General features: G+C 47.1%; 1 protein-coding gene across 2 annotated transcripts in view; it reads right to left on the reverse strand.

Moving 5' to 3' along the window:
* Positions 1 to 10,346: 10,346 nt before the first annotated feature.
* TOP1MT (DNA topoisomerase I mitochondrial) overlaps positions 10,347 to 12,951 on the reverse strand; it is a 33,842-nt gene continuing 31,237 nt past the window's right edge. For both annotated transcript variants that reach the window (XM_070749300.1, XM_070749301.1), the window contains one exon: positions 10,347 to 11,149. In XM_070749300.1, coding sequence (XP_070605401.1) covers positions 11,047 to 11,149 — 103 coding nt within the window. In that variant the 3' untranslated portion in view covers positions 10,347 to 11,046. The remainder of the gene's footprint in view (positions 11,150 to 12,951) is intronic.

Here is a 12,951-nt window from a genome sequence, read left to right on the forward strand (position 1 = left end):
TCTTTCGCCCAGCGCCGCTTGAAAGGACCCCCCCCCCCCCTTGGCTTCTGCGATATGCCGGAGAGCCGGAGAAGGGGGCGTCCGGACCCCCCCACCCCCAGCAGAAGCCAAGGGAGGGGGGTCCTTTCAAGCGGCGCTGGGCGAAAGAGGGCGGGCGGCCAGCAGCAGAAGGCGAGAGGTGCCCCCTTCTCCGGCTCTCCGGCATATCGAAGAGGCACCTCTCACCTTCCGCCGCTGCTGGCCGCCCTCTTTCGCCCAGCGTCGCTTCGGAAGCCGCCGAACGCCGTCAGGGGGGTGCTTGGCGAGCGGCACTTGGCGAACGGAGAGGCGGTCACCAAGCGCCCCCCTGACGGCATTCGGCGGCTTCCGAAGCGACGCTGGGCGAAAGAGGGCGGCCAGCAGCGGCGGAAGGTGAGAGGTGCCTCTTCGCGCGCTCGATCTGCCGGAGAGCCGGAGAAGGAGGCACCTCTCGCCTTCTGCTGCTGGCCGCCCGCCCTTTCGCCCAACGTCGCTTGAAAGGACCCCCCCCCCTTGGCTTCTGAGATATGCCGGAGAGCCGGAGAAGGGGGCGTCCGGACCCCCCCACCCTCAGCAGAAGCCAAGGGGGGGGTCCTTTCAAGCGGCGCTGGGCGAAAGAGGGCGGGCGGCCGCGGCGAGGCGAAGGGGATGGGCGCGTGGGGAGCTGCGAGAAAGGAGGCGGCCGAAGCGGCGGCCCTGGCCGAAGCGGCGGACCAGTTCGCGGCGCTGGCGAGGGAGCTGCGTGCCCAGGAGAATCTCCCTTACGCAGCCTGGTGCCAGCTGGCGGTGGCGTGCTGCGTAAGGGAGACTCTCCTGGGCGCGCAGCTCCCTCGCCAGCGCCGCAAACTGCTCCGCCACTTTGGCCAGGGCCGCCGCTTCGCCCGCCTCCTTTCTGGCAGCTCCCCACGCACCCATCCCCTTTGCCTCGCCGCGGCGAGGCGAAGGGCGCGCGGGGAGCTGCCGGAAAGGAGGCGGGCAAAGGAGGGCGCAGCTCCAGCCGAACAAAGTGCAGCCGAGCAAAGTGCAGCAGGTCAAGCAGGCCACCAGGACAGGCCACTGCCGGCCGCTCGGAGCTCTCCACAAGGCTCGGCGTGCGCGCGGCTGCTCCTCCGAAGCCGGCTCGGGGGTTTCCATGAAGAGGCGGTGCCTGCGCCACGGAGGCAGCTGGCACCAGGCTGCCTAAGGGAGATTCTCCTGGGCGCGCAGCTCCCTCGCCAGGGCCGCGAACTCTTTGCAAAGCGAAGGACGGCGCTGGGGCCGAGGGAACCGCCGCCAGGGCTGCTGCCGCGCTGCCTGGGTCTTCCCGAAGTCATCGGGCTCCCCCCCGCAATACCCCCGTGTTTCCCCGAAAGTAAGACATATGTCTTACTTTCGGGGTATGGCTTATATTAGCCAACCCCCCTGAAAACCCCCATATGTCTTACAATCGGGGGGGTCTTACTATCGGGGAAACACGGTAGCAGATGATTTTATGGGCTATGCTTCGGTTGTCTTTATTTTTTTTATTATTATTTATTATTTGGATTTGTATGCCGCCCCTCTCCGAAGACTCGGGGAGGCTCACAACAAGTGAAACAATCATAATAATCCAATTAATTAAAATATTTAAAGATTTAAGAAAAACCCCATATACTAACAGACACACACACAAGCATACCACGTATAAATTAAACGTGCCCAGGGGAGATGTTTAATTTCCCCATGCCTGACGGCAAAGGTGGGTCTTAAGGAGTTTACGGAAGGCAGGAAGAGTAGGGGCAGTTCTAATCTCCGGGGGGAGTTGGTTCCAGTGAGCCGGTGCCGCCACAGAGAAGGCTCTTCCCCTGGGACCCACCAACCGACATTGTTTAGTTGACGGGACCCGGAGAAGGCCCACTCTGTGGGACCTAATCGGTCGCTGGGATTCGTGCGGCAGGAGGCGGTCTCGGAGATATTCTGGTCCAGTGCCATGAAGGGCTTTAAAGGTCATAACCAACACTTTGAATTGTGACCGGAAATTGATCGGCAGCCAATGCAGACTGCGGAGTGATGGTGAAACATGGGCGTACCTAGGTAAGCCCATGACTGCTCTCGCAGCTGCATTCTGCACGATCTGAAGTTTCCGAACACTTTTCAAAAGTAGCCCCATGTAGAGAGCATTATAGTAGTCGAACCTCGAGGTGATGAGGGCATGAGTGACTGAGCAATGAGTCCCGGTCCAGATAGGGCCGCAACTGGTGCACCAGGCGAACCTGGGCAAACGCTCCCCTCGCCACAGCTGAGAGATGGTTTTCTAATGTGAGCTGTGGATCGAGGAGGACGCCCAAGTTGCGGACCCTCTCTGAGGGTCAATAATTCCCCCCCCAGGGTAATGGACGGACAGATGGGATTGTCCTTGGGAGGCAGAACCCACAGCCACTCCGTCTTATCCGGGTTGAGTTTGAGTCTGTTGACACCCATCCAGGCCCCAACAGCCTCCAGGCACCGGCACATCACTTCCACCGCTTCGTTGACTGGGCATGGGGTGGAGATGTAAAGCTGGGTATCATCGGCATATTGATGATACCTCACCCCATGTCCTTGGATGATCTCACCCAGCGGTTTCATGTAGATGTTAAATAGCAAGGGGGAGAGGACCGACCCCTGAGGCACCCCACAAGGGAGAGACCTCGGAGCCGACCTCTGACCCCCCACTAACACCGACTGCGACCGGCCAGAGAGGTAGGAGGAGAACCACTGGAGAACAGTGCCTCCCACCCCCAACCCCTCCAACCGGTGCAGAAGGATACCATGGTCGATGGTATCGAAAGCCGCTGAGAAATCGAGGAGCACCAGGACAGAGGATAAACCCCTGTCCCAGGCCCGCCAGAGATCATCCATCAACGCGACCAAAGCGGTTTCCGTGCTGTAACCAGGCCTGAAACCCGACTGTCGGGGACTTAGATAATCGGCTTCTTCCAAGGACCGCTGGAGCTGGAGTGCCACCACCTTCTCGACAACCTTCCCCATAAAGGGAAGGTTGGAGACTGGACGATAGTTATTAAGTACGGCTGGGTCCAGAGAAGGCTTCTTGAGGAGGGGGCGCACGAGCGCTTCTTTATAGAGTGTTGGAAAGACTCACCTCCCCAAGGAAGCATTGGTAATCTCCTGGGCCCAGCTCTGTGTCACCTCCCTGATGGCCAAGACCAACCAGGAGGGACACGGATCCAGTAGACAGGTGGCGGAACTCACAGCTCCAATGGCCTTGTCTACTTCATCAGGTGTCACCAAATCAAACTCTTCCCAGACAGGTGGACAAGTACGTGCCCCAGTCACTTCGACTGACTCGTTGTCAGTCGACTCTGTTTTACAATTGGAGTCGAGGTCGGCCCGGATCTGAGCGACTTTATCAGCGAAAAACGTGTTAAACTCCTCGGCACTACTCTGCAAGGGCTCCCCATCTCCCCCCTGATTAAGAAGGGAGCGGGTCACCCTAAACAGAGCAGCCGGGCGGGATTCCGCTGATGCAATCAAGGCGGCATGGTACGACGTAGTGCTAAGCTTTCTAGGATTGTGAGTCTAGTTGCATAGGGTATTCTGTTGTGAGTGGAGGAGTGGAGGGCTCTTCTCGTAAAGTATCTCTGGACACTTTCTTTTTTATATACAGTATATATAAATATGTTTATTGATGCTTTTATATTTTTCGATACAACATATAATCCTATTTACAGGTGAATCTGCATCATGTATATACATTCTTATCAAATATACCTTTGATTACATTTGTACATACTCTTGTTGTGGAATCCTGTTTGTCCATGAAAACCGTTTTGTCCAAATTGAGTAATAGTCCGAATCAATTTGATTATTTAGTTCCATAGTCAGCCTGTCCATCTCGGCACACTTGTAAATTTTTTTGATTATCTTGGTCTTTTTCCATTTCTGTGCAAATGCGATCCTTGCCGCTGTTATTATATGCAAAATTAAATATCTTACATTTTTAGGATAAGATCTTTTCATAATTCCTAATAAGAAAAATTCAGGTGTATACTCGATCGTTAAGCCTGTTATTTGTTGTAACCAATTACTCACTTTTTTTCCAATATTTTTTCGTCTTTGTACAAGCCCACCACTAATGAAAATAAGTACTTTTCTTTCATTTCCAGCATGTCGAATTGTTATTTTTGTGTATTTTAGCCAATCTCTTTGGTGGGAGATGCCAGCGGTATAGCATTTTATATTGATTTTATTTATATACCATAGATTGAGTCAATTTGATATTTCTTTTCCAGATTTGTTCCCATTCTTCTAAATATATATTGTAGCCAAAACATTTTGCCCAGGCTATCATTGGGCCCTTTACTATTTCTTCCGGTCTCTCTTTTTCCATTAGATATTTGTAAATTTATATTTATGTTTTGTGTAGCTAGTTCTTCTCCAAAGACTTTCTGGACACTTTCTCATGTACAGTAATACCTCTTCTTACGAACCTAATTGGTTCCGGGAGTAGGTTCATAAGGCGAAAAGTTCGTAAGACGAAACATTGTTTCCCATACAAAACAATGTAAAAGCAATTAATCCGTGCAAAAAGAAAAAAAATCACGAAATGGCGCTCCGCTGGGCGCCACCGCCCAGCTGTCACCTGGTTTGGTCTTCGTGACGTCAAGGCTACGCCCATGGAATTCCCTATTGGGATTCCCCACCTCCTTTCTAGCCTCCAGATCGGCCAAAAACGCCGCCGCTGATCGTAAAAACGGCGCTCCGCCGAGCGGCGGCGCCCAGCTGTAACCTTCTGAAACAGCCGGGTGCTTCTCGGCGGCCTCCGGAACTCAAACCCGAACTTCTGGGTTCGGCGTTCGGGAGAACGCCGAGAAGCCCCCCGGCTGTTTCAGAAGGTGACAGCCGAGCCGGAGCGCTTCTCGGTGGCCTCCCAAACCGGAAAAGTTCAGGTTCGGGTTCAGAACGCCGAGAAGCCCCCCAGCTTTTTTAAAAGGTGACAGCCGGGCGGCGGCGCCCAGCAGAGCGCCATTTTGCGATCTGCAGTGGGTTCATAAGCCGAAAAAAGTTCATAAGAAGAGGCAAAAAATTTCCAAACCCCGGGTTCATATCACGAGGGGTTCGTATCACGAGGTACCACTGTATTTATGTCCGAAATGCGGTGTAGGTTCCAGACAGATGAGCTGTATTCAAGGATTGGTCTGGTGAAAGTTTTGTTTGCTCTGGTTTGGCGTGTGAGATGATCAAAGTAGTTGGTAGAACCGCATTCCCTCCACATAAAGAGGCAATTCATCCCCGCCTTATAATTGCACATTCAGTGACTGCGGAGGAAGACGTGACGATTTCGCAGATTGCTGAGAAGATTAAATCAACCGTACAATTAAAGAATTGCTGCATGTTCTGAACTCATTTCTGGAGAACACGACCATTGGAGTTGAATTTCTACTTCCTGGCATTTGGGCAGGCTTCCTCCAGAACTGTGAAATCATGGCAATTACCTTACCATCATTATTACCATTACAACAATGACTCTACCATAAATTCGTGCTGGTTGCCAAACACCTGACAGTTGATTGTATAAGTGTGAGGATGCTGGGATGGCTGTAAGTGTGAGGAAGGTTGCAACTTCAGGCATGGAATGTAAAGGGTTGTAAATTAAGAGTTGGTACTTTCTCTGCTTGGTTGTGTTGTTTTTTCTTCTTTTCCCTTCCTTTATTCCTTTTCTTCCTTCTTTTGGTTTCCTTCCTTTCCCTTCCTTTTCCTACCCGTACCTCCTTTCCTCTGAAGTTCCCAACCTTGTTCACTTTCATCCTTCCTTCCCTCTGCCTCCCTCATCTTCTTCCTTCCTCCCCATCTTCCTTCCTTCCTCTGAAATTCAACCTCCCTCCCTCCCTTTTACTTTTCTTCCTTCCCTTCCCTCTTCCTTCTTCTTAAATTCCAGACCCCCCTTGCCCTTTTTTCTTCCTCCCTTTCCCTTTCTCATTCCTTCCCTTTTCTGCCCTCATTATATTTCCTTCCTTCCCTCCCTTCCCTCTCCCTTCCTTTCTCTTAAATTCCAGATCTCCGTCGCCCTTTTTTTCTTCCTCCCTCTTCCTTTCTCGTTCCTTCCCTTTTCTGCCCTCATCGTATTTCCTTCCTTCCCTCCCTATCTTCCTTCCTTTCTTTCACCTTCTTTCCTTCCCTCTCTTAAATTCCAAAACTCCCTCACCTTTTTCTTCCTCCCTCCTTCTTCCTTTCTCATTCCGTACCTTTCCTTCCCTCGCCATCTTTCCTTCCTTCCCATCTTCCTTCCTTCCTTCCCTCCCTTCCCATCTTCCTGCCTTTCTTTCCCTCCTTCCCTTCCCTTCCTTTCCCTCTCCCTTTTCTTTTAAATTCCAGTCCTCCCTCACCGTTTTTTCTTCCTCTCCCCTCTTCCTTTCTTGTTTATTTCCTTCCCTTACCATCTTTCCTTCCTTCTCATCTTCCTTCCTTCCTTCCTTTCCCTCCTTTTAAATTTTATTTATTTATTTATTAGTTGGACTTGTATGCCGCCCCTCTCCGAAGACTCGGGGCGAAGACTCGGGACCTCCCTCGCCCTTTTTTCTTCCTCCCTCCTTCTCCCTTTCTCGTTCCTTCCCTTTTCTGCCTTCACCATCTTTCCTTCCTTCCTTTCCCATCTTCCTCCCTTCTCTTCCTCTTTCCTTCCCTCCCTTCCTTTCCCTCTCCCTTCCTCTTAAATTCCAGACCTCCCTCACCCTTCCTTCCCTTTTTTTGCCTTTTTCTTTCTTTCTTTTTTTTCTTTCTTTCTCTCTCCTTTCTTTCTCTTTCTTTCTTTCCTTTCTTTCCTTCTTCCTCCCTCCCTCCCTTCCTTTTCCTTTCCTTGCATTCTTCCCATCAAACTGGGCACGTTCACACAACAAGGTGGCTGACAGGCGGAGCACAAGAGCCCCTCACAGACTCCGATAAAGCAATCACAAGATTTTTACTTGTGACTTCTGTACATCTTTCTCCATAAATGTGACCGGAACAACATCAGACACTGGCAAAGACGCACGCCCTCGTGTGGCGAGAGGTCGCATCACATCGAGAAGAAAGTAAGAAACCACCCGAATCTTTTCAAAACTCCATTTTTAATTGGTTGCAAAATATTAGAAAAATGGGGCAATCCAAGGAAAAAGGCCCTGTGATTGACCTCAAAAAATACATTTATAGATAAATCCTCTGTTGAACAAGACAGTCTCAAATAAATAAATAAAGGCATTAGAATTGGGGTCGAATAAAACCACCCAAACAAGTTTCTGAGAAAATAGCAGCAGAAAAGAGTATTATTGTAATACATTTCTGGCATGACATATATTAGAACAGAAATGAATCTTCTTCTCTTTTTTTTTGGTTATTCCCATTGTATCAAGAACAATATACACAATGATGAAATTGTAGTGGCAATTTCACATGAAAATAATTCCGACATATTAGTTTCTATTAGTGCAAATTTCTAGCTCTGAAACATTCCACGCTACCTGCTTCACATAGTGATAGAAATAAGCTATTCAAATATTGAACTGTATAAAATTTTTATTTTAATAAGCAGACCTCTTAGCTGCTTCCTTCACTGGGTCCTGGTGAATTCAGCTAAAACCCCAAGCAAAGCTGGCACTTAAAGTCTTAAATATACAGTGATCCCTCGATTTTCGCAGGGGTTGCGTTCCCAGACTGCCCGCGAAAGTCGAATTTCCGCGAAGTAGAGATGTGAAAGTATATACACCATTTTTGGCTACGGACAGCCAAAAATTCCCCCTGCGCACCCTTTTCCAAGGCCACGCAAGGAGCTGGGCTTGAAGTTGGGGGTGGGGAGCGACGAAAGTGCGCAGGCCGGCAAAGATTGTTTTGAATGTCGGCCACTTCCACCTCCCCAGCGCCTCCAGCCCCCTCGCCGCTACCCCCCGCCCACCCGATCCACCCCTCTCACCGGCTTTCTTGGGGTACGGGTCCTCCTGAAGCAGCGCTGGCGGCTACGGCTTCTCGTCCTCCTCATTCGGCCGCTAGCCGCTCTGAGCGCTTTGAGAATGCCCGCCCCACCCCTCTCACAGTCCCTTAGCTGAGAGCGCTTTCGTCCCAGCTGTCAGCAAGGGGGCTGCAGGAGAGGTGGGGCAGACGTTCTCACAGAGAGAGAGCAACAGAGCGAGATAGAAAGGAGAGAGGGAGAGAGTGAGAAAGAGAGAGAGAGCAAGAGGGGAGAGAGTGGAAGGTAGAGAGAGAGAAATGATAGAAAAAAGGGGAGAAAAAAGAGAAATGAGAAAATGATTGAAGCAGAGAATGACAGGAAAGAGAGAAAGAGAGAGAGAAGTGACTCTTGATGATGACGTATGACGTCATCGGGTGGGAAAAACCGTGGTATAGAAAAAAAAAACACGGAGTATTTTTTAATTAATATTTTTTGAAAAAACATGGTATAGCCGTCTCGCGGTTTGAACCTGCGAAAATTGAGGGATTACTGTATTCCCAAAGTGATACCCTCTTCTGTCTTGGATAAAAGTGTCCATCATCCCCAATCAACATTCATTCCTATGATGGCTTTGGACGGCCACTGAACTAGAAAAAGTTGATTCCACTCCACTTACTGCTTTACCAGGTAAGTAAATTGATTCTGCATTGAATTCTTCCCATTATATTAATGAACGCCAATCACCTTGTTCTCAGAAAAACATCCAATAAACCTGAAAGTGACTCTAGAAATAATTAGATCTAAGAATACTTTTAATCACCAGTGGCACCAAACTCAAGGGCTGAATTTTTTAAGGAAGTAGAATTGAAGCATAAAATCGATATGTGGCAATTGAAACAAAGATTTTAACCCTAGAATTACCACCACCGCCATAATTGTTGTGGAAGGATTAGATGATCCCAGAATATTAATTGTGGAAGGAATCCCACCTACTAATGGCTCTAGAAACAAACTCTGGAATTAATCACTCAATATATTGGCACTTTAGACCAGTGTTTCCCAACCTTGGCAACTTGAAGATATTTGGACTTCAACTCCCAGAATTCCCCAGCCAGCAAATGCTGGCTGGGGAATTCTGGGAGTTGAAGTCCAGATATCTTCAAGTTGCCAAGGTTGGGAAACACTGCTCTAGACCACAGGTGAGCAACTATGGCCCCTTGATGATTTGTGGACTTTATCTCCCAGAATTCTTGGTAAAAGGATCATAGTTGCCTAACCCTAGTGCAGGGGTAGGCAAAGATGGCTCTCCTATGACTTGTGGACTTCAACTCCCAGAATTCGTGAGCCAATCATGCTAGTTCAGCAAGTCTGGGAGTTGAAGTCCACAAGCCATAGAAGAGCCAACTTTACCTACCCCTGCCCTAGTATATATGTTGCATCCTTTGTTGGTTTTGAAGTCTAGCTACTGTTTAATTACCCAACCATCATAAACTGGCTATGAATTGTACAAGTGAAACTCGAAAAATTTGAATATCGTACCATGCTGCTTTGAGACAGTAACTGCTGCCAAAGAGGCACAAACCAAGTCCCGAGAACCAATGCATGCTTATACTTTTCAGAGGTGCGATATTAACAATATAATAATAATTAATAATAATAATAATTTATTAGATTTGTATGCCGTCCCTCTCCGAAGACTCGGGGCAATATTGTTCTGTGTACAATCCTTGCTTTATTGATTTCATGCAACATTCTAATTTTCTGAGATGGTGGATTTGGGGTTTTCATAAGCTGTACCCCATAATCATCACAATTATGACAAATCACAACTTGAACTATCTTGCCTTGCATGTTATGAGCATCTCTCATATATTACGAGAGATATCATGGGCTTTCCCAAAAATGCCCATGTAACACCAACACTCTGCAGTCTGCATTGGTTGCGGATCAGTTTCCGGTCACAATTCAAAGTGTTCGTTATCACCTATAAAGCCCTTCATGGCACCGGACCAGGGTATCTACGAGACCGCCTTCTGCGGCATGAATCCCAGCGACCGGCTAGGTCCCACAGAGTGGGTCTTCTCCGGGTCCCGTCAACAAAACAATGTCGTTTGGCGGGGCCCAGGGGAAAAGCCTTCTCTGTGGCGACCCCGGCCCTCTGAAATCAACTCCCCCCAGAGATTAGAATTGCCCCTACCCTCCTTGCCTTTCGTAAGCTCCTTAAAACCCACCTCTGTCATCAGGCATGGGGGAACTGTGACATTCTTTCCCCCTAGGCCTTTACAATTTATACATGGTATGTTTGTTTGTAGGGATGTTTGGTTTTACAATAAGGGTTTTTTAGTTGTTTTAGTATTGGATTTACATGATGTTTTTTATTACTGTTGTTAGCTGCCCCGAGTCTACGGGGAGGGGCGGCATACAAATCCAATAAATAAATAAATAAATTATGTTTCACCTTTTAAGTTGCATTACTGAAATAAGTGAACGTTTGCACGATATTCTAATTTTTCGAGTTTCACCTGTAGATGTTTACTGACAAAATCTGCAGAACTTTCCTGACTTGGGTAACTTTGCACAATTTCTATTACAAATACTCGGTGATAAATTTAACTTATCATCAGTGAGTGTGTCAAAACTGTGTGTAGGAACAGCCTTGGGCTACCCATTTCTTCTGATCCACATTTTTGAAGGCATCTCCGATAACATCTGGACCGCAGTCCAGTTAAGGAGGAAGGGACCTACCTCTATCTTGTCTCTCCCAAAGGAAGGCACTCAACTGGTTTAGTTAGCTTGAGATTCCTCACTAAAGGATGAGGAATAAAGATGGTGAGGTAGCACCCAAGGAGGAAAAAAGTTAGAAAATGCACCAAATGGCCTACGAAAAGTCTCTTTCCTTCCTGGACTCCATGTATCTCCTCAAAGTTGTTGTTCTCGTGAGCCATCCAACATCTAAGGATGGAGAACGAATACTTACTCATAAATAAATAAAACGGGGCAAACTCCCGTTTTACGCAGAAGAAGAAACGACGGGCTCTCCATTCTCTTTTAGATGTATTTTGTGTGCAAAACAGCTCTCCCTGATAACAAAGGCACACACAACATGCCAACGAGCGAACCTCAACAGACTGGGAGTCGCCTAGGTCCTTTCAGAATACAAAATCTTCACCCGCCATCGCAATGGCCCACGCAAACTTCTCTCGTTGAGTTTTGCTGTAAATCTTCTCGATGGGCACGTCAAACCGTCGGCACCTAGAGTCAAGGAATGCAGAAGGACACAGGTCAGCATCAAAGCAGAAGTGGAGGAGGCAATTATTTATTATTTATTTATTATTTATTTATTATTTATTATTTATTTATTATTTATTTATTTATTATTTATTATTTATTATTTATTTATTTATTATTTATTATTTATTATTTATTTATTTATTATTTATTATTATTTATTTATTTATTATTAATTATTTATTAATTATTTATTATTTATTTATTAATTATTTATTATTTATTAATCAGATTTGTATGCCGCCCCTCTCCGTAGACTCGGGGCGGCTAACAGCAATATTAATACAATGTAAACAAATCTAATATTTAAGTTAATTTAAAAAAGAACCCCAATTTAAGAAACCAATCATACATACTGACATACCATGCATAAATTCTATAAGCCTAGGGGGAAGGGAATATCTCAATTCCCCCATGCCTGACGACAGACGTGGGTCTTAAGGAGCTTACAAAAGGCAAGGAGGGTGGGGGCAACTCTGATATCTGGGGGGAGTTGGTTCCAAAGGGTCGGGGCCGCCACAGAGAAGGCTCTTCCCCTGGGTCCCGCCAAACAACATCGCTTAGTTGACGGGACCCGGAGAAGGCCAACTCTGTGAGACCTAACCGGTCGCTGGGATTCGTGCAGCAGAAGGCGGTCCCTGAGGTAATCTGGTCCGGTGCCATGAAGGGCTTTATAGGTCATAACCAACACTTTGAATTGTGACCGGAAATTGATCGGCAACCAATGCAGACTGCGGAGTGTTGGTGTGACATGGGCATACCTTGGGAAGCCCATTTTATAGAAACATAGAAGACTGACGGCAGAAAAAGACCCCATGGTCCATCTAGTCTGCCCTTTTACTATTTCCTGTATTTTATCTTACAATGGATATATGTTTATCCCAGGCATGTTTAAATTCAGTTACTGTGGATTTACCAACCACGTCTGCTGGAAGTTTGTTCCAAGGATCTACTACTCTTTCAGTAAAATAATACTTTCTCATATTGCCTTTGATCTTTCCCCCAACTAACTTCAGATTGTGTCCCCTTGTTCTTGTGTTCACTTTCCTGTTAAAAACACTTCCCTCCTGAACCCTATTTAACCCTTTAACATATTTAAATGTTTCGATCATGTCCCCCCTTTTCCTTCTGTCTTCCAGACTATACAGATTGAGTTCATTAAGTCTTTCCTGATACGTTTTATGCTTAAGACCTTCCACCATTCTTGTAGCCCGTCTTTGGACCCGTTCAATTTTGTCAATATCTTTTTGTAGGTGAGGTCTCCAGAACTGAACACAGTACTCCAAATGTGGTCTCACCAGCGCTCTATATAAGGGGATCACAATCTCCCTCTTCCTGCTTGTTATACCTCTAGCTATGCAGCCAAGCATCCTACTTGCCTTTCCTACTGCCCGACCACACTGCTCACCCATTTTGAGACTGTCAGAAATCACTACCCCTAAATCCTTCTCTTCTGAAGTTTTTGCTAACACAGAACTGCCAATGCAATACTCAGATTTAGGATTCCTTTTCCCCAAGTGCATTATTTTACATTTGGAAACATTAAACTGCAGTTTCCATTGCTTTGACCATTTATCTAGTAACGCTAAATCATTTACCATATTACAGACCCCTCCAGGGGTCTGTATGGGTTTTTTATTACGGGGTTTTATAGTTTAGATATTATATTCGATTCCTATTTATTGTTCTGTGTTTGTATTTATATCATTATTGCAAGCCGCCCTGCGTCCTTTGGGATTGAGCGGCATAGAAGTCGAATATATATA

This window comes from Erythrolamprus reginae, chromosome 3, assembly GCF_031021105.1.
Source record: "Erythrolamprus reginae isolate rEryReg1 chromosome 3, rEryReg1.hap1, whole genome shotgun sequence".
Taxonomy (NCBI): domain Eukaryota; kingdom Metazoa; phylum Chordata; class Lepidosauria; order Squamata; family Dipsadidae; genus Erythrolamprus; species Erythrolamprus reginae.